Below are 25,588 nucleotides of genomic sequence, written 5' to 3' on the forward strand. Positions count from 1 at the left end.
TTCTCATACGCATAAGCTGTACACCTGTCACAGTACGCTCGACTTTAACCGCAAATAATGGAGGGCATGGCTACTCAAACCCTCACGTACTGCGGTGCATCGCTGGCAGAGGTACGAAGCCCTGAGAAGCTGCCACAGAATCCGCGCAGCTGCAGTCAAGTTGTTAGGATTCCTGAGACATCTGGCAAAATCCGGTGATATGAGCAAGGTACCCTCTGCTCACGTGTGTCGTCGGACGCCGCTGCAGACGTCGTATCTCTCTCGGTCAAACTGGTCGCTTTCTGCGGGCTTTCAACTTTTATTAGGTAGAGAAAACGCTCTTTTTCATTACGGCGATGTATAAGTAGCCTGGAAACGCACAGGCTTACAGCATCGGCTGCTGTTAACACATTTTTCGAGGCAGGGGCTGAGGAGCGTGATTACGAACGCCCGTAGGATAGTTGGGTAACTGGTCCTTTGTGCCATGAGAAGGGTTGGGATTGGTAGCGGAGACGTTAGGCCTTATGTGAGGGCATAAGAAATGGGACTTGCCGAGTGTTATCACCGATGTTTAGCTTCAATAGACATTTACCAAGATTCTGGGCATCGCACCTAGGGCTGCTGTTCCCTTTCTTGAAGCCCTCCCCACGGAACACGGAGAGACGAAATTCCCGTCAAAGCAGCATTTACAACCGTTTACATCCCCTCCGGTTTGCCAAGGATAAAGCAATAACGACACGACAGAATGTACGGTCGTTCCACTGCGATCGACGCCGATCTCCATCACGAGCACTCGGCGAAACACGCCGCCGCCCGCCCCGGAAGACGGCAGCGCAGCCCCGAGCACAGCACCGACAGCCCTGCTGCGGCCGTGATGGCAATTGCGTCTTGCGGCCCCCGCAGCAGGGGCGGGACTGCAGCTGCTTACTGAGCAGCCTCCTTCGAGGCCTGGCTGGCCATGCGCAGGGCGCGCTTCTTGGCCAGAGACTCGGAGCTGAGGGACGGGAGCACACGAAACCGGCAAGCACGGTCATGGGGAGAAAGTTGCCAACGGTACACGGCGTCGTGAACCAGTTAGCACGAACGGCAGATTTGGTGGTGCTTAGATCAGCAAGCTCATTTATAAGCGAGCCATTTTCACCGTGCGACAGCAAGCGCTCTGAAATATGCATGTTAGGCCGTGGCCGGACCATGACTACTGCTACTCCAATCCGGAAGCCTATGGACTGGACCCACTCAGCTACGAGCCGAACTGAGACCACCTTTCATTCTCGCCCAAGACTCCCGCAAAACCCCTAACAACGCCTTAACCCTCGACCCTAAAAGCACCCACCGGCGCTCCCGCTGCTCCTTGAGGCGCTGCATCAGCAGTTTGTGGTACTCGGCGGCCTCGGTCTTGTTCTTCTCCTGCTGCCGCTTCTTCAGGATCTTGCGAGCGCGCTTGCGCTGCAGGGCAGCGGGGGTCACCAGCCTGCGAGGCCGCGTAGCGAGATGGGCAAGGAAAGCGGTTACGAAAAGACCGAGGACTACCACATTGACCTTTGCACGAAGGTGTCAAAAACCAAGGTGCATCCAGTTAAAGTTGCAGGGTCACGGATGCAATGATGGAGGTGCAGGCATTGGTTCTGCATGGCCAAGCAGCAGGGCAGGCACTGTAGCAATCCTCTAGGCTCGTAAAACGCATGCTGCCAGCCCAAGCCCTCATCACTACGCGTATCCTCGTGGCATCATCTCTAGTAGTATCGGCGGACTGCTTTTCCTCATACAACCAGGGTTTCCTGCCCTTACCTCTGGATCTTAGGGCACTTGCGGTGGGTCTTGCCGTTCTTGTCCTTCCGCTCGCGCGAGTAGATGGTGACGTACCTGGGAATTGCGAGTGACCCATTGTTAACAATTCTCATCCATTTCTTGCAAAAATATCAAGTTAACGCATTGGCAACCCAAACCCGACCTTGAGAACTACACAGCGCATCATAATGCCTGGAAGATCACTCGTCTCGTCCACCGGCACCCTGCCAAGGTCAGTCCTTTCCCTAGACCTTATTTCCACCCAAGGATTCTTACTTGCGCACGTCGTCCTCCTTGGACAGGTTGAACATCTTGCGAATCTTGCTCGCACGCTTGGGACCGCGCATGCGGGGCTTCTCCTCATCCGTCAGGCCGGGCAGCTCCGCCTCACCCTTCTTGACGATCACCAGGTTCAGCACCGACAGGTCCGGAGAGACGATGCAGCCGCGAACGGACTTCCGGCGGCGCTCACCTGCCGGCAAAAACGTAAGACACCGTACCGAATTGCGCAGGGTCGACATGAGGGAAGAGCGCAGAGCACACACAGGCTGTGGCCAGCCCATCCAGGCCATGATATCCGAGCTCAAGAACAATCCCTGCTCCCGAACATTGCTAACGGGCGTTGGCGACTGAAGCATGCAAGGACATGCGTGGGAATGTCTCGAGTAGCCAGGTTGAAATGTAACTCCATAATAGGTGTATGATAACGGGAGTCGTCAAGAATTCCCACTGGCCAACTGGCTTGCGCTGGTTAAATCACATGCGCTCCTTGCGTCGCGGTGTCCATCCCATGCAATTCGAAACATCACGCCAAAGCTCCCAGGAGTAAAAGGCGGTGCACCGGCATACGCCCAATATACGCCTATCGCCCCGATAGCACCGATGACGACGAAGACGGCACAAGCGAATCGATTGGCGATAGCTGAAGTCGCTAGATGAGCGTAGCGCTTCCAAGCTTCATCTAGGCATCTAGGATTTTGGGCCCAGCCTCATGACACATGAACACCTGTTCCTCGACGTCACACGGCCAGCCATCCAATGGCTACATCTTCAAAGCTGTGAGCTGCGAGTACTGATGCAGCACCGGGATATTGAGCTGAGCATACTAGGTGCTGGTACGACATGCTGCAGTACTGGTGTCAGCGACAGCACCCAAACGGAATAGCTGTTCTTACAGCAGGCACGCACCCAGCAGCTCCGGGACAGGCTGGAAGCCAGAGCTGCTCGCCAAAGAGTGCCCACCGTTAGAAGATCGGCAGTATGCTTCCAGGTAAGCTAGCCCTATTTTCCTGTCGTATCACCTCTCCTGGAAAGCTTTTCCCGTAATGCGTAGACCTCGCTAAGCAAGCTAGAGTTTGGCTGGAATAAACAGTCCAAAGGCCACTTCCGCTGACGCCTCAGCTATAGGAAAACGCACCCTTCCGGCGGCCGTGGCCCCTGAAACCCTGGTCGCCTGGGGTCATCAGGAGGCGAACGCGGCCATTGGTGAGAACACCCTGCTTCATGGCGAAGCCCTGCTTGTCCTGGCCACCAGCGATCTTCAGTACATAGCCCTATTAAAAAAATGAAAAAGACAAAAGATATAAAAGGGTTAACACAACGGGTTACCCAGCAATGGGGCGGCCGGCGGCGGCCAGATGCGCACAACAGAAACAGAACTAGCACATCTTCACCTTGAACTCCTCGCCAAGAGCCTCGCCATCAACCTCAGCGGCCAGGCGCTTATCATAGAAAGCGCGCAGCTTGGCGTCATCGTCCACCTCCAACTTCTTTTGGCAGCCCGTGGCCGGGTAGGCAATGTTTAGCTTCATTTTTGTACAAGCTGCTCACCTGCAGATAAAAATGTGGTCTACTTCGCTAATGTTGCAGCAAAGAGCGGGACAACTTTCAGCTATGCAAGTTACGGCGCAGAACACGGCCTCAACACGTTGCAAATGCGCTATTTCGTATAAATTCAACTTGAGATGCCTAAGGAACGGTAGCAAGAAAAAGTTGTGCCAATTTGGCGGCGGTATCCCTAAAAACGACCTGCCACAATCGGCGACGGCGCCCGTAAAAACTGACCTGGGGTGGCGCCAGCAGGAAAGAGAAATGAGAATGCGTACCGAGCGGATTCAAGGTGCTCGCCGGCGCTGTAGTACGTAGTGTACGGCATATATTTCCCTATGCTACTTACCCCCTTGTTGTCTCTTTACATATGGTGCTCGGAAAAGGTCCGTCCGTCTTGCCTGGTAATAAATTCAGAATGTTGTGTGACAGGATTCTTATTTCGTATCAAGCACTTTACTGCATACCTTTGAAGACATTATCATTCCCATTTAGCTTCATTCATAGACACGAAGCATTACACCTTATGCATGCGGAAAACCATTCCTGTTACCAACTTCTAAGTAAAGCTCGCGGCTCGTATGGTTTCATCCTTTCTTATGTCACGGGCCTGCATATGCTTCCTGTGACACCGAGGGCGATCTGCGGACAAGTTTTAGGTTACTAATGTCTGACAAGGGGGGACTTTGAAAGGATTAAACACAACTCCTTCCCTTGCAGATGGTGTGCCGGGAAATGGCCCATTTTGCCCTCGGTAAATCGCAGAGCGCTGCTTACACCACAGCAACGGCACACTTTGTACATGTGGTCCCGGAAGATCTCGTCCACTCGGCATTTACATTCAGTGTCCACTCGTCTGCGTGTATCTATCTGGATGAGCGGGACACGGGACATGTCAGGTGCTATCCACCGCTGAGTCGCAGTGAACCAAGCATTATGCGTGGTAGACAAGACCAGTGAAAGACCGGTAAGGTCCATGTGCGATGGAAAAATGGGAAAGAGGCATTGCGTGAAGCCCTTATTCTGGGTCTTCTGCTTCAGTTCAAATTTGCGCACCTTCCGTAACCACCTCGTCGTCCTCAAAAGTCACGATTGCAGCCACGCGTCCTCTCTCCGGCACGGTGTGCAGCGACCGGATGGAGTACCCTCTGAGCAGCTAGATTACTTTCCTACGGGCCTTTCGTGCAGGACCGTGGTCTTAATACGCGTGCCCTGGATCAGATAAGGGCACAGGTAAGATCGCGAGCGTGTCAGTGTTGGCACGCTTAATCACGCGGGTACCAAAGGTGGACCCATACCAGTGCACACATACCAAATGTTCCATCGAACACACACATGCCCTTCGTGGAACGTTAGGCACATGCGCCCCGGTATGATGTGGTCCATGAGTAGGGGGTTTGATCGACCCACGGACGCAGAGCTCGGCAAACAATCAAACGATGGCATGGAACGTCTCGCAGGTACTAACTTACCTAGGTGCCTTCCTTCTTCCTTTCCCCGCAAGTCCCCTCGCGTTCCCTGCAGCAGCAGCTGCAGCGGCCACAGCTCCACGGTGCTGGTAGCAAGTACCCCCCACCCCCCCACCCCCACCCCCATGGTGCCCTTTAGGGCAGTCCTTAAACACATTATATTGTCGTGGTGTCCATCGATGATCTGTGCGGATCCATTGCAATGCGCTCCGTAACACAATCCATCAGCAATGTCTGGGCAGAGGAAACGTGGTTCCATATGGGGGGGGACCGGAAGGACAGCCCTGCTCGCAAAACTAGCAAGCTGACCGCCGTTCACCCTTTTGAGGAGAAAATTGGTGATGCCGGCGAAACCTCGCAATTGTTGCTGCATTGGTAGATCGGTTAGTTCGAAAAGAATTTTGCACGTTGCAAATACCAAGCGATGGCGAGCCGGGGCATCCGTGTCACAGTTAAAAGTGCCCTTCTGTTCCCCAAGATCAACGAATTTTCCGAAAGCAGCTATCCAATCCAACCACGCGAATGAGCCCAGACCCTATCATAGAGCCAGTAAAACCATACTAAATATAGACGATCCAGTACCTGCGGCTGACGTGTACGCTTTACAAAACGATCACGGTAATGGGGACATGGAAACACAACCACCACCATCTTAGCGGAAAGACGTTGCTGCCCACATTCCCATATCAACACACCACACAAGCACGCAAACATATGCGCAACACCATTCTGATGGTACTTCTGCTTCCGCTGCTGTCGCTGCTTTTAGTCATTTGGCCCCTTCAACTCCTCAGCTTTCGCTACGATTGGCACGCCACAACCAGGAAGTTCGCTAGGAGACCGGTACGCAGCACGGCCAAATCACATCACATCGCCTCGATCGGTCGAAAAATATACAATCGTTGTTTGTCCGTGACCGCAGCCACGCAGGATATCTCCTTGCCCACAGCCACCACCTCCACCTCCTCACCCGGCGGATACAGGGCCGCCAGAGCCGTCGTCAGCTGCCGCCGCCGTCGCTGCCGCTGCTGCTGAAGACGACTGTCACCGCCACCGCCATTGTTTCCATCGGCAGTAGCTGCGTGGTCCGCCTCCTCTGGGTCCGAAAGAGGGCGCTGTAGCAGCTCTTGCATATCTGCGTAGTGCATGGCCCGAGCCTGGGGCCAGTACGTGACGGCGGGGTGTACGTGTGGGATGGGAGCGGGTAAGGAAAACGTAAAATAGGGTCTTCGGAGCTGCCATACTTGCGGACTCCCATTCACCCGACGAAGCGCAACCCCGCCAAGTCAAAACCAACCCGACATCAGCCCAGACTCAACCCATTCTTCCTCCCATTCACTGCACACCCAAGCCACACACACGTGGAAATACCACCACCTGCATCCACAGCAGCCGGGATCCCGCCAAAGCCGCTCCCTGCACGTGGTCAATGGAGTGCAGCAGACCGCCACCCCACACGTCCCACACGCAAGCCAGCCCGCGCACGTCCACCGACATAAGCAGCACGTGATGCCGCTGCTGGGGAGTCTCCTGGGCCGCCAGCGGCGGCGCCTGCTCAGATGTTGCCGTCGCGCAGACGCCATTAGACACTGAAGACGGCCGAGGAGAGGGCGTGCTGGGTACCTGGGCTAATGGCTGCGGTGCTGGTGGCGGGAGCTCAACGGCTGATCCAAAGGCGAGTAGCGCCACATCAGACACGTGGTAGCGATAGGTGTTGATTCGCATGCCCATACGGGCGTCCCACAGCTGGACTCCGGGGTTACCTGGGAGGTCAGATCGAGGCCAAGCGACCCGCGGGTCAGTGCAAAATGGGAAAACGGTCGTCGCCTCACCAGTTCTTGCCAGCGAATTCATATCGTCGCATCGCCAACCCTGAATCCCCCGAGTTCCTTTTGGGGCCCGCGGCGGTGCTAGTGATGGTGGTGATGTTGCGGTTCTGGGGAAGCTGCTGACGAGAAACCAGGGGACCAAACAATGCTGCTGGCCAGTCAGTTGTAAGAGGCATTCCATAAGTCCTCAAGAATTCCCTTTCTATGCCCGGAGACAAGGTACCATCATGGTCTATAGCCTGCGCGTATTTCTTCGCCCTTCCGGGAGCTACTCTTTGGCCGTCTAAAACAAGCCTGGACATCTAAAAAGTGGCGACAGGATGGGTATGCATCTAGGAAACGGTGTGCATCTTGGCGGCGTTGGTCTAGGCCCCAAATCGAGGCCCCTCACCTCTTGCGGCCCCGGTGGCCACCAGGGAGCTGTCCTCCGCCCAGGCTACAGCCGTAGCACCCGAGGGGTGCCCCTCCAACAGCGCCGTCTGCAGGCGCCCAAGCGCGCCAAGTGTTGGGGAGGAAAGCGGAAATGCTTGGCAGGTAGCAAGCGTACATGTCCACTTAACGCTCTGCATTCAGGCTGGCCTGTGGCTTGGACACTACTCGCTCGAAAAAGCGCTATTCCCCAGGCTGCCTAACCTTGCTGGGCTGTGCGCTGCGCTTCAGCAGCTTGCTGGGGTAACAGTAACCCATTGTATTGTGAACCTTTAAGAGGGTCGCCATTAGATGCTGACGGTGATGTCTCTCAGGGACGCATGGCCATATGCACATGCTTGTGGTACGGTGACTCCACGTTCCTCCCAGCCCCCGGGTATATACCTCTCATTCATAACGCTTCAGGTGGAGCTAGTCCAAGTCTTAGAACCGGCTTAATTGTAGCGCTGGTAGCATTTTGGTTAAGTAATGCTTGCCATAGCGGATGGGTAGGGAGGAGGACGATTCGGCTGCGATGAAGGGCGGTTGCGTCTTACAGGTATCTAACCACGTCACGACCGCCGGCGTGGCACGGAGGTGGCGCTTTCAGCTGGATCTGCTGACATGTGGTGAACCCATGCACGTTACATCCCCTTTGCAGCTGCTTGATTGCTGGAGCTGTGGTGGTCAGACCCATCCTCCTCCCCAAGCAAGCTCTCAGCACGAAGGCTTCGTGTTAATGGATCACCCCACTAGTTATGAAGCTCGTTAGTAAGCTAAGGTACCTGCCCTGGAAGCTGCCTGCGGTCCTCACCTGGAACCCGCCGACCGACCAGATGCGCGCGGTGCCGTCCTCTGCACACACGGACAAGCCGACACAGACAAGCGTGATAAGTAGGCACGCATAACACTCCGGGGGGGGGCATACCCACGCTTACAGGCGTTCACACAGCGGATGGAGCGGGATTGGACGGGTGTGTAGCGATGAGGCAGCAACGCCCAAGGGGACACGCAGCTAGATGACGGAGGGAAGGACGGGTGTACGGACGAGGGCGAAAGGAAAGAAAGAGGCGTGAGGTGCGGCCCCCTTAGCAAGAGCCTGTAATCAACAAACCCCTCTCTAGCCTACCCGTCCCATCCTCCCTTTCCCACCCGCCTTTCACATATTCTTGTCGTCTGGCACTGCCAAAACAAGATATCCCTCCCCTTCTTGAGTCCCCGGTACCGCTCGGCCGTCCTTCCTACCACCCACACCTTACCCACCCAGCCACACTTTCCCCTGAACGGCTCCAGCACACGCACACACACGCACACGCACACACACGCACACGCACACGCACACGCACACGCACACGCGCACGCGCACGCACACGCACACGCACACATGCACCTGACGAGGACGCCAGGCTGAAGCCATCCGGCGAGAAGGCCACCCCCGTCGCCGCCTTCGTGTGGCCCCGACACCAGCCAATGTTGGAAAACTCGTCACCATCCAGGATATCGAAGACGAGCACTCCACCGTCCTCTGCCGGGGCAAACGGCAGCAGCACATGCAAATGGAGAAAAAGGGAGGAACGTCAAGGGGTGCCCCCAGATGTAACCCTCCTCCTACATAAAACTGTTGAGGCAATGGGTGAACGAGGCTTTGTAACAGGAAGCCCCTTTACAGCATTCGGTGAGACGAACATTCCGAGTGTCGAGGAAAATACGCTGCTATCCCCAAAGCACCGCAGCGGTTCTCCTTTGCTGGAGGTAGCGACGGCGCGCCGCGGCTACGTCTCACGTAGCCATCAAGGATACGCACTACAGATGCCCCGTTGAAAAATAACTCCTGACTCGTCACCAAAACCTTGGGCCGAGGTAGCAACAGCTCTTGAACCTGCAGGCTTAAACCTACATCCTACAGGAGGCTTAACACAGGAGGCTTAAAACTACATCACCTGAGACGGGCCCCAACGGAGGGTCCCCTAGGTGCTGTCCCTCCCCACCGCGTCTCTTGGTGCGGCCCTTGCGGCCGTGTGTGCCTACCTGCTGCCGTGGCCATGCGTTTGGAGTCCCGGGAGAAGGCCACCGCCGTAACCCGGCCGTAAAAGCAGCGCAACGTGCGACGGTGGGCGCCACTGGTGCTGTCCCAAACGCACACTTGGAAATCATCTGCGGGTCAAGCCAGCACACACACACTCACACATACACGCCATAGCATTTTGTGGGTCGCTCATCAGCTGCGGGTGGTCAGCGACCGTGGTTGGTATCGCTTCCTTCAACAATATCGCAGGCACAGGAATGCCGCGTGAGTTGCTGCACGCCGCGATGACTCGTTTGAATTCTCTGTAACAAGATTCCATTCCATTTGCCGCACTTAGCGGTCGGGCTCCCAGCAGGGAACGACGTTCGGCATGTGAGGGGGAGAACGTGCTACGAAACGGCCTTGACGAAGCCAGTCGCCAGTACCATCAAACCATGCGCGGTCTCCTCAGAGCGCCTCGACCGCACGGAACACCCCCAGCGGATGGACTGCCTCTCGGCCTCCCGGTCCGTTGCAACGTGGGACATGGAGTTACAGGACACGACATGAAGTGCACGCTGTAGCGGCCATACCTGCGCCTGTGGCAATCAGGCGGCCGTCCGGGGACAACGCCGCCGTGTTCACTGCGAACCCCTCGTGACCCACGGGACGCTCATCGTCACCAGCCCCACGTCCACCACAGCTGCTGCCGGGTGACAGCGCGGACCGAGGGTCCCCCGCTGGATCTACTTGCCAGATTCGAATCGAGAAGTCCACTGCGATAGGCGCGAGGAGAGGGTGAATGTTGGGGAGGTAACTCGGTCTACGTTAGCAAATTGTGGGAGGTGCGGGTGGAGGGGCACGATGGAGCGGAGAACGGCAGGGGAGATGTTATGTTACGTTACCTGGCTAAGGTTTATGGAAAAGGCGAATAGGGACAGGATTGAAGCAGCGAAATTGATTCCCAACGACGACGAGAGGTCTACCGGCTTCTCCTTTCTGAGGAAATGTATATAAGCCCTAGAATGGGATGGACCTGACCGGAACCTAACGGCATAGCGGATCTCAGGAGTACCACATCGTGTTCCCTAGATTTGGCAGCGTTATCTCGCACCGGCCCTCTCACCGGAAGCAGACGCCAGCCGACAGACCGCTGGTGCAGCTGTTGGTGCTACCTCGGAGCCCGAAGAAGCAGAAGGTCCGGAAACCTGACCAGACGCCGCTTGTGCCGGTGATGATGTTGTTGATGTGAGGAAGGAGAGGCTTGTGACGAGGCGGGTGTGGCCGCGCAGCACCGCCACGCACTGCCACTGGCACGGCCTGCGGCACACTCGCGGCCCGGGCGGCCCTGCAGTTGTGGCCTGTGTCTCCTGTGGCCGTTCGGATTCCACCGCCCCGGACTGTTCCTCCTCTCGCTGGGCCTGCCCAGCCTCCGCGGCTGCTGCCCCGGCGGTGTGAGTCGCCTCTGCGGCAGCTGCCAAGTCCTCCTCTGCCTGCTGCCGGGCAGCCTACGCGCGGATATGGAGGTTAATCGTCAGTCAGTCCGTTAGGTAGGTAGGAAGGTAGGTCCAAGGTAGGAAAGTGGCAGCAGACGCCTGGAGACATCGTCACGAAGACCCAGTGGTAGCGAGACCGATTACGTGTCTTCCCAGCATTCAACCATGCAGATTGCATTGCGAGTGCGGCCGTGCGTAACATAGCATAGGTGTGGGGACATTGTGGCTAGGTCCCTTTCAGCGGGTTGGTCTCCGGCGCGCCTAAATCACCGTACGAGACAGCATGAGACCACACCCGAGGGCATGAGTGTGCATCTGTCCATAATCCAACAGGCATGGCAAAGAGGACGAAGACTTTAAGGTGCACCTAAGAGATGAGCGTCGAATTACCTGTAGAGCTGCGTGCCAGCCATGCGGGTAGGCTGTCGGGAGGTGGCGCCACAGTCGTACCGTGCAATCACCTGTTAAATGGAATCCCGCTCACAATAGTACGTCGGCTTCAACAGAACAAAAGGTAGTATCTTCTTATGGTTATTGTGTAACATGAAAGTGTATTTCCGGTTTAGCATTTCAAAGGATTTCCCATAAGGCACGGAATCACGAGGCCAGGTCCATTTTACATTGCGTTAAGATGTTTTCCAATATGAATTACTTAGATGCTAATCACATACTATCGGCGGACTTCTTGCTGAGGTTCTTCACCCATCCGTGGCGTTCCAAATCCGCCATCCCGCTACCCTTCATGGAGCAACTCTTGGTCCTGTACCAACTTAGTTTGACAGTATACATTCATAAGCTTTGCGCCATCCTACAGCGACCGAAGGACTAAACACCTTTCGGGCTCCCAAGCTAGCAGTTATTCAGTCCTGGGTATGTTTAACAAGATGCTGCTTAACAAATGAAAAGAAGGAACCCATCGAGGTACCTGTAACAACAAAATGGAAGGTAGAAGCAAAAACGAGCTAGTTACATCTGTCAGCCTGCAATGTAGAGGCACCTCCATTTTGCCCAATCGAACCGAAGAAGAAAAGCGTGATGAAGGAAAGCTCAGAGCTGAGAGCTACCCTCAGATCAGCTACCCCACACTCAAAGTCACCGCCCATACCTGAACCGGAGGCAAAGTGTGGGCCGCCGTTCTATCTCACAGGCATGATGGTGTACATGTGAGGGGGAACATAAGAAGGCGAAGTTGAAATTGCAACTGTTGTCCCCTAAAAGGGTTGTCCCCCTTTAGTTCATCCCCGAAGGGGAAGAACCAAACAGTACAGGGTGCATGAAGACTCTCTGCTCTGTGAACAACATTTAAAGCATAACCAAACAAATAAAACCAAAATACATACATTGATAAAATGAGTGCGCATACAAAAAGCATCCCGCACCCGATGCGATTCGAACGCACGCGGGGAAACCCCACCGCCTTAGCAGGGCGGCGCCTTAACCACTCGGCCACAGGTGCAGCATCTGCAAGCTCCAGCTTGCTGCTGGGATGGGGCATGCCAAAATGGCTTACAGCAATTATATGTAGGGATCAATGCATCATGATCAGGCTGCTGCCTCTAGCCCCTAGGGTGCCAACCAGCGGGGCCGCTCACGCCGCCGCCTCGGGCAACCGCCCAGGAGGGCAGCCCACCGGAACCGCCCAGGATGGCCACCCCAGGGGGCCCACCCATGCGGCCATTGCATGCGGCCGGCCGCCAAAACAGCTGCCCCACCCTAAGAAGTTAGCCACCCCGGGTCGATAGGCCCTGCTTGTACTAATTGGGCCAACCACTATTATCATGCCGACACCCTGACGCGCATCCAAGCCCTTCACCACACCTGAAGTGCCAAGCAACGTACGGCATCCGTGTGTCCCCGCAGACGTTCTCGAAGCAACCCTGAAGCGACATCCCACACGACCACGGGCCCAGAACCTGCGCACATGAGAGAGATGGTCCCCGTCCCACAGCTTACAACACAATCCCCGGCGACTGAAGTCCGCAAATGCCGCAGCACACATTCAAATCCGCTTGTGGGCGAAAAACAGCACCAGCCCTCGCAAGGCAGTCCTCGGGGCCCGAACTACCTATCCCAATCCACTTTTCCTTATTAGCCATTACCTGATCCTGCCAGCAAGCATCCTGGTGGCAGACCAGGGCCGGCCGCCAGGCAGTAATGCTCCGGAGCACGGTACGACGCGCGAGATTGCCGTCCATTAACATCTTCCGCCACGCCTCCTAGCAGCGGCGGCTGTGGCATCGGCTGCGTTGCAGCCGCCTCTACATCAACCGCGCTACAACTGCTGTCTTTGGCGGCCGGCGCATTGCAGATGAACCATGGGTCGGCTGCGCCGTTTACACTTCGCTGCGTTTGAAGCCCGGTCGCCTCGTACTCGGTCTGGGCCTCGCTGTCCACTCGGAGAGTGCGGAGGGGCTCCGTAACCAACAAAACGCCGGATCCTCCTCCTTCTCCGCCGCCGCCACCGCTGCTTTTGATCGCAGGATCCCACAGGTGGATGCAGGAGTCCTCTTAACGGAAGTCAACAAATTTTTAGGTACAACAAAAACGGAGGAGGAAAGGAAAAGGAAGGTCAACTGATTGAATTCATTGATGCATGAAACACATACGCGTAGATTTCCCAACCAACAGGCGCTATCGCCCAGCAACGGGTATGACAAGCCGGGCCGAGCAAGCAAGCACAAGCACGCGAGGTGATTCCTTCATTCGACACACCGGGCAACAAGCTGCTTCCGAACCCCATATGGCCAAAGGGTGTTACATCCGTGGCACGCTTCAGGGCCCCCGCATCACGTTCAGCCTCCGCCGCACGTCTGATGTGCCGAGCTCATCACGGGCAGGTGGCTGGCAGAAGTTAAGGCCTGACTTCTGCTCCCGGAGGTCCCGGGTTCAAATCCACCTGCTATTCCCTCGGAATGTGATGGGTGTTGAAATGGGAGGTGGTCCTCCGTCTTATGGACGGTGTAGGACGTGATAACAGCAGCTAGCGAGCTGACCAGGAATTAAGTTGTGGCGCCTTTGATCCGCTAGATTTGGTTGGATGCTGGTGGTGAGTTGCCAAACCCAAAGAGTACATTCTGAAGTCGGATGGGGTGAATGGATTAGGGTGCCCCTCTAGCAGGGGAGAGCAGGGAATTGCCTCGGGAAGGAGGCCACTGGTGTAGCTGTACCACCCTGTAGCAACAACGACACGCTTTCCCACCTACACGCAACCACAGAGCATCTCCCCTCTCCAACCTGAACAGGAAGCCAGCACCAAGGCCGGCAGTCCACTGCCGACCCCAGCCTTCTCACTCCCCTCCCTCCTGTGGCCTGTCATGCGGACCGCGCCAGCAGCCCCCTCCGGCTGCGACAGCTCTAAGAACGTCAGCCCCGCTACAGCCTCCTTGTGCGCTTGCGGGGCAATCCACGCCTTGACGGCATGAACGGAGGTGCCCATGCTCCATACCGCTATAGAGCCATCGCCTGCGGGACGTCCGAGGGCGAGTTGGCCCGCATGGATGTGGCCCCGCGGCTCATCGATTGTACTTGATTGTGTCAGGGAACTGATGACCTACAATACCAGATTGGTTGGTTTGGGGGCCGCGTGCCCTTCCTACCCGGCCTTAGGATCCCGGTATCCGAGTAGCACAGGCACTGCAACGATACCCCCGGGGGAAGATGGGCAAGGGTCGCTACATCAGGCCAGCACCTAATCCGGGACACCCTTTCCCCAACTCTCACTTGTACCAGCCGCCAGCCAGAACCCATCGGGGCTGAAGGTCAGGCAGTCCACGGAGCCCCTGGCACTCGGACCCGTGGGTCGGTCCTCCACCGCAGAGAACCCAAAGCTGTTGGCGCCGTCGCCATCCAACCCATCTGGTGACGCCATCCGCTCGCCTGGATATGAACGAGAGTGGACTCAGCACCAGCACCAACACGATCACGTTGCAGCCGCCGCAGATGGGACAGCACACGACGCGCACACGTCACAGATCGCAAACATATGCAGATCACAAGGCTTCACAAGGCAAGCATGAGGCAGCGTACCACACATGCACCACATATAAGTACCTGGCTCTAGCTGCTGTAGCTGGATGCGGGTGGCTCCGTCCCAGAGCGCCACGTGACCGTCCAGAGAGCCGCTGGCAACCACCACCGCCGCCGCCGCCGTCTGAACGTGAATCTGGGCCTTCGCCGCCGTCTCCGCATCCACCCCCGCCACCAGCGCCGCCGTGGAATTAGGATCAGCGGTACCTGTAGCAGTGGCCGGTGCAAGTGGCCCTGACGGGTTGTTCTGACCCCAGGGGCTGTCAGCGCCTTCGGAGCCCCTTCGGCGGCGCTGGGTCTGGGACTGGGGTAGAGTCTGATGCCTGGTCTGGGCCGCTACTTGCGGCCGTACCGCCACGCAGTACACCCGGTCAGTATGACCCTCTATGAGGCCCACCTGGAAGATGGGGCCGGGGAACGCCGTTGCCGGGTGTGAGTAGCTGAGAGAGGAATTACAGAGCATAGTTGGATAGCTCCTAGGGGACGGATGCGGCGTTTCAAACCGCACCCCCGCTACCAACGCAACTAAGAGGTGTAACTGATAGGAGCGCAGACCCTGAATTGAAGTGAAGTGATTCTGACGGGGGGAAGTCCTCGGTACGGCACACATCTGGGCACTTGCCTGGCCTCCAGTAACCGGCGACAACATGTGCACCTTCTTATCATCTGTGTATTTGCGTGTTGGCGGGAGGAAACGGGGGGAAACGGGGCTTCAAGGGGAGGTGCCGCAAGGGGGGGGAGCCACCGAAGGTCGGGCGCAAGGCACGAACACAACAGGACAGGGCCAGTGAGGGAGAAGGAGGCAGCGGGGGGCCGGAGTGCGTGGGAGAGCGTCATGTAGAGGGCGGGAAGGTTATACGACAACGGGAGGCTGGTGTACGGCAGATCAGGTGCGGCACGGGACGAGGGGCTGCCGCAAGCGGGCGCCTCATGCGAACTGCAAACCACATCCTGATGATCCCTGAGACACGCGCGATTAAAAAAACGTGCAGGTCAGGGTGAGAGATACCTGACCCCAATCGATTCTTGATGCATGCTGAGGTTACGGATCGTCCAATCCAATCGGTTCGCATTGGGTACGACGCTAGGAATCGGTTGGGAGGTCTACCAAGGTTGGGAGGTCTACCAGGCTGCCAGCCTGCCAGCCTGCCAGCCTGCCAGCCTGCCAGCCTGCCAGCCTGCCAGCCTGCCAGCCTGCCAGCCTGCCAGCCTGCCAGCCTGCCAGCCTGCCAGCCTGCCAGCCTGCCAGCCTGCCAGCCTGCCAGCCTGCCAGCCTGCCAGCCTGCCAGCCTGCCAGCCTGCCAGCGTCCCAAAACGCTCAAGTCAGGTGTCAACGGCCTCACCGCAGGCCGTGACCAGCAGCCCAGGCTCCGGAACCCACGCTAGGCCCCGCGTCACACCGCGGCTCTGCACCGTCAGCAAACACGCGTCCCACGCCGGAGGAGGATTGCTGAGGGGAAAGGCCCGCGGCCAGGACGTCCCGGCCAGCTGCGCCACGGCGGCGACGGTGCCTACCGCCGCCGGCGGCACCCGCGCAGCGGACAGCGACCCAGAAGACTCGAAGCCAGGTCTCCGTGCCGCCGCTCCTGTACTTGAGGAGCTTGGGGCCGGGCGGCTACACGGCGGCGACGGCGACGGCGGTGAGTGCAGCTCGCTGGCGACAGCATCGACGGCAGCTCCGGAAGCCGAGGCGGGGCGGGCGGTGGTGTTGATGGTAACGGTGGTAGCGGGACCTTGAGGCGGGTGAGGCGGTGACAGCGCTGCCAGGGCCGCGGCGCGGATGGGTGAGGCGGCGGGGAGTGCCAGAGCGGACTGCAGGATCGCCTGTGTGGCATTGCGGCAGCGGTGTGGTTGGGGAGTGGGCTTTGGTTCGTGCGGGAGCATGGGGGAGCGGGAAGGAGGGAAGGGGGGAAGGGAGCTGGGAGCTGCTCCGGGACCATACGACCTTTCGCTCGTCAGATGCGAATCAGGTCTGGTCAGGTCAGGTCGGCTCTTCGACCTGTTAGATGTTGCGTGATCGTGTGGCCACCCATCACGCGTAACAATTAACTTACCAGTCCCGATAAACATCTGAGAAAGCGAGAGGAGATGTGTTTTCGGTGTCCGGGATAACTCACCTCAGAGTCAAAAACCTAGGCCACCACACCCACGTGCTATTCGAGGCCAACTTGTGCCCCGCATAACCCGCCCCCTTCTCCCCCAAGCAAGCTGCCGATACCGCCAGCTGCACACGCCAGCTTGTCTGCCTCCTGGCGCTTCGCGATCCAACCCCTTGTGTGGAGCCGACGAAAGCCCGGAATTTCTTAGAGCACGGACGTACGGCTCTCCGTACGTACCTGGGGGAATCGCAGCAGGGAGCCATGGTAAGATTGCAGCCACCGCGCGGCATCGGCGGCCAATGATGCAGCCGTCCCTGGAGTCGCCGTCGGCCCCGCCGCCGCCGTCACCCCCGCCGCTGCGAAGACAGCCTCGTGGCGCAGCAGCGCCGCCAACGCGACGGCCGCCGCTGAACCATCCTGGTAAACGCAGCGCCAGTAGTAGAAGTCCAGGAGCAGCGTCTGGAGCAGCGTCAGGCCACCTGCTTGGCAGTAGCAGCACCAGCACCAGCAGAAAGAACTAAGAATTGAAAGAGAGGTGGACCATGCAATCGCAATCGTACATCCAACCACTTTTAACGGATTTACGTCTCTCCTGCGTATGGGCATGACGTGCACGATGGGCATGACGACGGTAAGAGGCGAGGAGAGCCCTCAACGGGTGGCGGTTTTGAGGACGATGATGGTGCGAGGGGCTGCGAGACTCCCCTCAGGTCCCCTCAGGACGACGCCAGGAAGGTCCTAGATCTTCCGGTTCTCGGGTTGGCTGCTGCTCGTCATTACGCGCCGCCGTGCATCAGGGCCCCCAGGTGCGGCCGCAGGAAACAGGGCCGCGCCTCCACCTTTCCCGGACCAATCCTGGCTTTCCTTTTCGGCATGCAAGGCGCTGGGAGGGGAGGGGAGGGGGGGAGGGGGGGAAGGGGAGGGGCGGGCAGCGGCCAACTCGCGCGCGCACCTTCACCGTCCCCGTCAGCCACCAGGGAGGCCGCCGCCTCCAACACGTGCCCCACGGCGTGCTGCAATGAGTACGGATCGGGGCCACGGGGACCACGCGCGCCGCCGCCGCCACTGCCGCCGCCGCAATTACCACTGGCGGCCGCAGCTGCCGCCGCCTGCGAGGCCCTTGAGGCAGCCACGTCCCGCAACGTCATCGCTGCCAGCGCCGCGTGCCCGCGGCGGAGGCCGCGGCCGCCGCGGCCGCCACCCGCCGCTCCGCCGGCAGCGGCGCCGCCGCCCGCGAGCAGTCGGGTCACTTCCTCGGCACCGTCGGCCGCCAGCCACTCGAAGAGAGACCTGCCGGTTGGTGTCATCATGGAGAGTATACAACATGTACGGCATGGCATGATATCGCAACCACTGCCAACCACTGCCAACTGCCTATTCCCACCCAGCGCGGGAGTATCTGTACCCCCCGCGGGTCAGGGCACGCACCTGTGTATACCGTGTAGCTTGTAGCCACGCACGTTGACCAAGCAGCCCAGTCGCAGACCGGCAGCGGAGGTGATGGCGGTTCCGGAGCAGATCTCAGAGAGCCCCACGTCCTTTAGTTGGGAGAGGTAGAGCGGCTCGCGGGCGGCGCCCAGGACCTGGAGGACGGTGCATGCCATGCCATGCCTTTCGTACCTTTTGTCGTACCATGTGCCGTGCTGGTCAGAATTAAAAATTCAGACTCACTGTGTTGAAACTCCATCTCATACTCTCGAATGAACACACAACCTGGAACGTCAAACTCCCGTAACTTTTATCCATTCTGTCCGTTAGAAAGTAAACCAACGCCGCCAGCAAGGCAGCAACCAAGCCTGCGTGAGGGTATATGCATGTATGCTGTACGGGCTCGTCTTCTTGTCGTCGTGGACCTGGAGCCAGCTGGAAACTCGATCTGGGTCACTTAGCTCGTCACGCGACTCACTCTCATCAACACGCAACTCCATTGAAACCAGCAGCACCCATCGAATCGCAACCGCACCTCCAGAAGTAACGCCAGCTGCAGTGCTGCGCGGGGTTCCCCCCCCGGGGCTCCCAGCGGCGGCCGCCGCCCCGCCGCGGCACTTCCGCCGGCCGCCGCCGGCGCCGGCGCCACTAGCACCCTCACGTAGAGAGAGTACAGCAACGGCGCGGCGCGGGCAGCTGCCGCCGCTTCCAGCTCAGCCACAACGGACGCGAGCGCTGCCTCCAGCGGCGGCGACGGCGGCGACGGCGACGGAGCTTGCGCTGACTTGCACACCGTCCGCGGGCTTGGCCCTGAGCCGTCGGCGGCGGCGACGGCGGCGGCGGCCGTTGCCTCCAGCACGTCTTCTGACAGCCTTAGAAAGAGCATCCAGCCGCTGCTTGCCTGCAGGATTTAACGTTAGTCAGGATGGATGGAAAACCTCCCCAAGTCTTGAAGCGGAAACGCCGCCCAGGCCCTTTGAATCCGCCTGCGCCAGGGCCCGGGGGCCCGGGGGCCCGGCGCTGCGCAGCTGCAATCCGTTCTATTGACTGATCGGGAGACCCGACGGCTGTTGGGGTAGCTCTCGACAGCTCTGTGGAGGGATCCCCCCCTTTTTGGGGGCTGTTTCGCGGCCCAGGTGGGAGTTGCACATCCCCCTGGTAAAGCGCTGGCCCGGAGAACTTTACCCCTGACGGCCCTGACGGCCCCAGTCCCCAGCCCACTCACCTTCCAAAGCCTCTCCGCCAACGACCCCACCCACACACCAGCATCCCTGCCGCCGCCGCCGCCGCCACCGCCGCCGCTTCCAGTTCCGCTTCCAGAGGCAGGTTTATCAGCGGCGGTCGTCGCTGCCCCCGATCTCTGTAAGGCAGCCATCAGCTCAGGCCGCCGCGACAGCCGTGTCGCTAGCGCGGCAGCACACACGGGCGCGGGCGGTCTCAAGTCCTCAGGTGCAATGACCCATGGGTCGAACTTGTGGGCCAACAGGGCGCGGATGTGCGAAAGCGGCCGAGCCGTTACGATGAGCCGTACGAACGGCGGCAGGCGGGGGAAGTGCTCCTGCGCGGAGGGCGGGCGGCCAACAGGACCGCAAGGGGACATTGAGGGAGCTGCATTCGCGGCTTGGTCTTCCTTTCCTTAAGAGCGCGAAAAATGACTTAGTTACGAACCAACGAAGGACCCACAACAACCCATGTCTTCAGACGTATCGCCACACACACCCATACATACGTACATACGTACATACATACACACCTGCAACAGCAACAACATCGCGTTCTCGTGTGATCCGCCGACGGCCCCCGAGTCCCCTTCGTCGATTGCATCCAGCAAGATGACCAGACGTGGCAATAGCGGTGATGAGAGCGGCAGCGGAGGCGGCGGGGACGTTGCTGCCGCCTCTGCCGCTGCCCCATGAGCGGTCTCCGCCTGCTGCGCCTGCACCTCGTCCACATCCTCAGAGCCGGGGTTCACCTGGCCGGCAGCGGCGGCAGCTGCAGCGGCTATTTGTACGGCATCCTCGTATGACTTCCATAACAGCTCCAGCGGCCGTAGCAGCAGTGCTTCAAACGCCGCCGCCACCGGGTCTTGTCCACCGCCGCCATCCCCAGCCCTCCCGCCGCCGCCGCCGCCGCCGCCGGCCACGCCGCCGCCCTCCGCGGCAGCCATACCGGCAATCACCCGGAGCTCAAAGCCGCTGCCGCTGTCGCCATCATCTCCGCCGTTTCCACCTCGGCCACCGCCGCCGCCGCTGTCGCCCTTCCCAAGCTCGAATGCGTAGTAGCTCTGCAATGGTGGTTTAAGGGGGCAGTATTACAAGGGAGTCAAGATGAGGGCAGCAGCCAGGGGAGTGCGCCGCCTGCCCCTCCCCGTCCTGCCCTGGCCCCAGCCCCACCTGGAGCTCCTCCGGGAAGAGAAGGCACAGCTGGTAGGCCAGAGTGCACATTGCGGCCAGAGGATCAAGAGCCTGAGAGGGGCCAGACATGGTAGCAATGAGGAGGAGGGAAGGGAGGAGAGGAGGGAGGGAAGGGAGGCGGGAAGGGAAGAGGGAAGGGAGGAGGGAAGGGAGGAGGGAGGGAATGAGGGTGGGGAGGAGGGAGGGAAGGGATGCACGTGCAAGTCAGTTCACGACGTGACGGATCCGCCGCCGGGATGATAGTGAGGACCCGAGTAAAAAGGTGGGGAAAATCTCGGCGACGGTCATCCAGCAGCGGTCTGCCGTACAACCGTAAAATTGCCGTGTCACGCTGTTGTCTGCCGTACTGCGCCGTACAGCATGCTCATTGCTCCGTACCTGCAGGTTGTTTGCACGGCAAAAATGCATCGCGACGGGTAGGGGGCCCTCTGCCGCCGCCGTCATGCTCCTTCCTCGCCTCCTCCGCTGCTCCTCCGCCTCAGACGCGGGTATTGGGCTCATCGTCATCGTCATCATGCGCTTCACTGCGGCGGCGGCGGCGGACGACTTGCCGGTGCCGGGTGCCCCTAGCAGGGCCAGCGCCCGGTAGTTCCTGTGGGATGGCGCCAGACCCAGCCACGAGTCCAGGGTAGCAAAGTCCTGCGGAAGGGCGTTAAAAAGGACAAAAGCGGCCACCCGTAATGGCCACACCAGGAGAGTCACGGCTGCGGACAAAAGGCTGGGACGAAGGCTCGAAAACACACCGGCCCACTCCCAAGGGTCCCCCTACGCTGGACTGAACTGCTTCCTGTGGTAAAACTGCTGCTGTTATTTTCGCCACCGTCCTCCACAGCCATATCATTCTCTAGGCCCAGCTCATTGCTACCATTGCTCCCATGTGTTCTGTCTCCTGTCTGTCAGTCGGTCACAGTACCCGCCACAAAACAAACTACAGGCAGTGGAACGGGGCCACCACCACACCACCACTACCATACCTGCTGAGTGCCCACCCCGCTGCCCCAGTAAAAACTGATGTAAGACCGGTTCTTCCTAACCCTTTCTCTTTCCCGTTCGTTACCGGCCTCTCACCCAGTCCTGCGGCGGGACCGCTTCCGCCGTGCTGATCGCCGACCCATGGGTCAACGACCCATGGGTCACCGGCACCGCTGTGTCCGTAAGTGCCGCCAGCTCGCTCTCATAGTCCAGCGGCCGCAGCAGCAGCGCACAGCGCACGGCGGCGTTGAAGGCGGTGACACCCCCCGATGAGCGGGCGATGTCGGCCAGGATGCGTTCCTTGTCGGAGGGTACGGTGGCCTTGGCAGTGGCGGCGTCGATCTGGGGCAGGCCAAAGCCCGCAATACACCATGGCAAGGGCGCAGACCGGTTGTTACAGTCAAGGTTGCACGATCAGCCTCAGCTTGTACGACAGCCTCAGCTCTTTCATGGGCCGCCGTCGACCAGGACGTAGGCTGGGACTAGCTTAGCAAAGTGGGACTCGGAACATACATCGACAACGGATTCTTCAGTTCCCTTAGCCCAGTTCGCTGCGTCCTTGCCACGGTTGTAATACGTCCGCATGCCGACTCCATCAGTGGCCAACATACACATACCAACATACACATACCAACATACACATACCAACATACGAACATGCAGGAGCCTGGACACGCGAATGGCCAAACCACAGCAGTAGCAGTAGCAATCCACCACCGCTGGGGCCACAAACTCACTAGCACCTAGCCTGGCTTGCCGTACACATACCCACCTGGCCGTACAGTTTTGCACGCTGAGCTGCCGACAGTCCCGTCGTCAGCACCACAAGTGCCTGGCTTCGACTGCGGACGGAACCGCCAGCCCCGCCGCTCTCTATCACCCCACCCTCGCCGCAGCCGCCACCGCTGCCGCTGCCGCTACCCTTACAGCTACTTCTGCTGGGGACGCTATCGTCATGATCCGCAGCAGCGGTGAGAGTTGTCCACATCTCAAATAGGCACCAGATGCGCTCAAAAGGGGCCCCTGCATAGGGACGGCGTAGAAGGAACGAGGAGGAGGAGGAAAACCCTCGGCACATACCTCATACCATAAAACCTGCCGCAGCACGCAGACCGTAGCCCCAAAGCCGCTTGCCACGTCCTTGTTTGTTTCCTCCATCGCTGCTTCAAGCCCTGTCGGAGACAGCTTACATACCTGCCGCGTCCGTGCAAACCAGGGTGACCACCGCGTCCTGCACCGCCAGCCTCAGCTGCTGCAGGTCGTCCGCCTGCTGCTGCCCGGGATGCTGATTGATGATGAAGATGTCGCACCACACGTACGTGTCCTCCGGAACTACGATACGGCATACCACACCACACCACACCACACCCGAGGTGGGTAAGAATTTGGATCCCTTTTGAAAGAGACATAAGGCCCTCGGTTGGATCTTATACGTACAGGGTTGGTTGGTTGGTTGGTTGATGGACACGCACACCTACATGAAGGCATTGGGGTGTTAGGAGGGGCATACCTGCTCGCGACGCACCTCGTCAAACCCCTCCCCTCTTTTTTGTGGCACCCGCCTGGTTTTAGGTTTTATGAGTTGTGTTTCCGGCGCGCACAGTGACATGCGTCAGCGGCTATCTTTTATCCGCAGCTTAGCGTTTTTTGACAGCATACATGCGCACATGCATACATGCATACATGCATACATGCATACATGCATACACGCAAACAGTCTTTCCGCCCGAGTGCGACCCCACCAGCCCTCTCCCACCAGCGCCTCGAAGGTAGTGCGCACACAGTCCCACCATCTCCCGGAAAGGCCGCCCTGTGGAAGTAACCAAACACCGAGCGAGGCAGATTTGGGCGATGGAGTACTAGCGACCAGGGCCTCAACCCCCTAGAAACAAAAAAGGTGAAGCGCGCCAAGGCCCAGGCACGTCTGTAGCATGCGTGACGGTGCCAACTAAGCGAAGTGCTAGGATGCCGCAGTAAGGGTAGCAAGGATTCATCGTTCAGCCCGGCGTTTAGTCGTTCAAAGCCATTTATAATTCAGTCATGCCCAGCAGGGGGGGGAGGATGAAAAAGAACCCCCAGAAACACCCACCCCATGCGTGACTGATGAAGTAGTAGTCGGAGCGTTCGGGCGGTATCGTGTGGCGAAACACCTCGGGGAGGTCCACATAGCTGCGGGGGGAATAAGTAAATAAGCTAGGGAATAAGTATGTAAGGAAATACGGTCAGGCGGGGTGGAGGTAAGGAAACGGAACAACAGCTGCAACCCCGGGTGCTCCCCTTCCAGCTCTGGAAAACCGCCCCGGCCGGCGGACACGAGCTAACCCCGCGTTCACGCTGCTGCGGGGGCGGGGATTTTACGTAGCATGCAGCGTGCCGTACAATGTCGTACCGTATGGTTTCCTGCAGCGTGTGGGGCTTGATTAGCTCCCCCACTACCGCCCAAGTGGGTTGTGAAGGGGGCACGTGACGTTCTGCAAAGTCTATCAGGAAGGCGAGAGACACTGCCAAGCTGCCAATGTGAGGCAGTCGGTGTCCGCGGGCGGCAGTGCAGGAGGCTGCCGAGCCCGCCGTGGAAGTGGCACCGGCGGCGCCGGCAGCCGCTATGACGTCGGCGTCTGCCTTATCACTACTTGTAGTAAGTGAGGATACGTTAGCCTGCGTCCTGGGGTCTCCACCAGAACTTCTGCTACCGCCACTGCTACTGCGATTGCTACTGCTGACAACATCAGGCTTTCCAGGGGATTCAGATGCTGCGGAAGAAGGGAACCGGGAGCGGGAAAGAGGGGAGGGTCCGGAAGCAGGGGGAAGCTATTTGGAAAGGGCAGGCGGTTGGATATCCGGCCGAAACACATGAATTCTGATGGGAGGAATGAACGCTTGCTTAATTAGTCCAGGACAAGGGCCGTGAATGGCATAGGCCTCAGCAAGGCTGCTGACGGTGTGGACAAAAGCCCTCGACCGAACATTTTCACGCAGCTTGGCAGTGTGTTGGTGTTTGTAGAGGCCATGAGCCTAGTGGGGACATGGTCCTTAATCAACAGATCATTTTTGTAACTTCATTCTGGCTCTGCGTGCTGGACCACGACAACACCACACGCCACGACCCTGGCGAAGACACCGGCCGTCCATCCTCACGTGGTACCCTGGTTTGTGTGTTTGTATGTGTGTATGTTTGTGCAATGTGTGCGTACCTGATGTTGCCCTTTTAGATCCAGACGCAGCACGCCGGGATCCGGATCCTAATCTTACAGGTCTTGCACCTAATTGGACGCATACGGAAGGCTGCGAGGGAGTGCTGGCTGCGGGCGTGGCGGGGTTAGCGCCATCAGTAGGAACAGCAGGGGACGCCGCAGCAGTGGGGCCGGCGCCTGGTTTAGCCTGCCAGCATGCAAAGCAGTAATGATTGTGAAAGCATAGGCATTACAGCCAGTAAACCAGAAAGGAAACTCGGGTTTTCATGTAGGTTTTTATCCGCAGTTCCGTATCACGTGTCGTGGGGTTTCCGGTATCCTGGTCATGTGGGCTTTAGAGCTGTGGACAGTGGAATAGTCGTGAAAAGCATTGAAGCAGTTGTGTTACCTTTGGGAGCAATGCCGGTATAGCGGTCTCGCGCTTGCATGAAATGCCCGAGCCCATGTTGGTGCGCCAGCGGGTAACGCCGTCAGGGGCCGCTTGGCAGTTTTAAATATTGCGGGTATTTAGGTGTTTCAATAACACACGTGCCAATTGATTGATCCAATACCTCACGATCGATACCTCAGGCCGCGCGAGGCAAGCTTGACTGGCAATTTTAAAGCTGAAATGATACAAGATTTTGCTTAGTAAGTCCAATTAAATTCGACTAATAT

The 25,588-nt window shown here is 58.6% G+C and overlaps 2 protein-coding genes across 2 annotated transcripts; both read right to left on the reverse strand.

Moving 5' to 3' along the window:
- Positions 1-649: 649 nt before the first annotated feature.
- Positions 650-3,845, reverse strand: VOLCADRAFT_127296 (ribosomal protein S6 component of cytosolic 80S ribosome and 40S small subunit). Its single transcript, XM_002955209.1, has 7 exons — positions 3,832-3,845; positions 3,441-3,597; positions 3,185-3,320; positions 2,044-2,239; positions 1,768-1,842; positions 1,313-1,450; positions 650-973 (listed from the first exon to the last, which is right to left on the reverse strand). The coding sequence occupies exons 2-7, from the start codon at positions 3,576-3,578 to the stop codon at positions 904-906; spliced, it is 753 nt and encodes a 250-aa protein (XP_002955255.1). The 5' UTR covers positions 3,579-3,597; positions 3,832-3,845; the 3' UTR covers positions 650-903.
- A 526-nt stretch (positions 3,846-4,371) lies between these two features.
- On the reverse strand, positions 4,372-25,359 carry VOLCADRAFT_96135 (uncharacterized protein; the record flags this gene model as incomplete). The annotated part of the gene is made up of 32 exons (XM_002955210.1): positions 4,372-4,460; positions 4,651-4,705; positions 6,441-6,826; positions 7,284-7,371; positions 8,115-8,155; positions 9,329-9,454; positions 9,899-10,081; positions 10,432-10,813; positions 12,620-12,714; positions 12,901-13,265; positions 14,005-14,263; positions 14,522-14,677; positions 14,852-15,224; positions 15,336-15,493; positions 16,228-16,651; positions 17,164-17,385; positions 17,766-17,809; positions 17,879-18,216; positions 18,355-18,509; positions 18,890-19,255; positions 19,580-19,912; positions 20,108-20,638; positions 20,748-20,819; positions 21,147-21,407; positions 21,837-22,082; positions 22,513-22,763; positions 22,935-23,072; positions 23,497-23,550; positions 23,830-23,909; positions 24,130-24,490; positions 24,932-25,039; positions 25,320-25,359. Coding segments are annotated over 32 exons (6,780 nt in total), but the record flags the coding sequence as incomplete, so codon positions are not given.
- Between the last annotated feature and the right edge of the window lie 229 nt (positions 25,360-25,588).

The sequence above is a fragment of the Volvox carteri genome (assembly GCF_000143455.1).
Source record: "Volvox carteri f. nagariensis unplaced genomic scaffold VOLCAscaffold_49, whole genome shotgun sequence".
In the NCBI taxonomy this organism is placed as follows: domain Eukaryota; kingdom Viridiplantae; phylum Chlorophyta; class Chlorophyceae; order Chlamydomonadales; family Volvocaceae; genus Volvox; species Volvox carteri.

What these genes read in the sequence shown, in the direction of transcription:
- VOLCADRAFT_127296 (XM_002955209.1), bottom strand. Translation starts at nt 3,578, where the DNA reads ATGAAGCTAAACATTGCCTACCCGGCCACGGGCTGCCAAAAGAAGTTG. An exon ending in GGGCCACGGCCGCCGGAAGG is followed by an intron (nt 2,240 to 3,184) that starts GTGCGTTTTCCT and finishes TTTTGCCGGCAG; the next exon opens with GTGAGCGCCGCCGGAAGTCC. An exon ending in AAGGAGGACGACGTGCGCAA is followed by an intron (nt 1,843 to 2,043) that starts GTAAGAATCCTT and finishes CGCAATTCCCAG; the next exon opens with GTACGTCACCATCTACTCGC.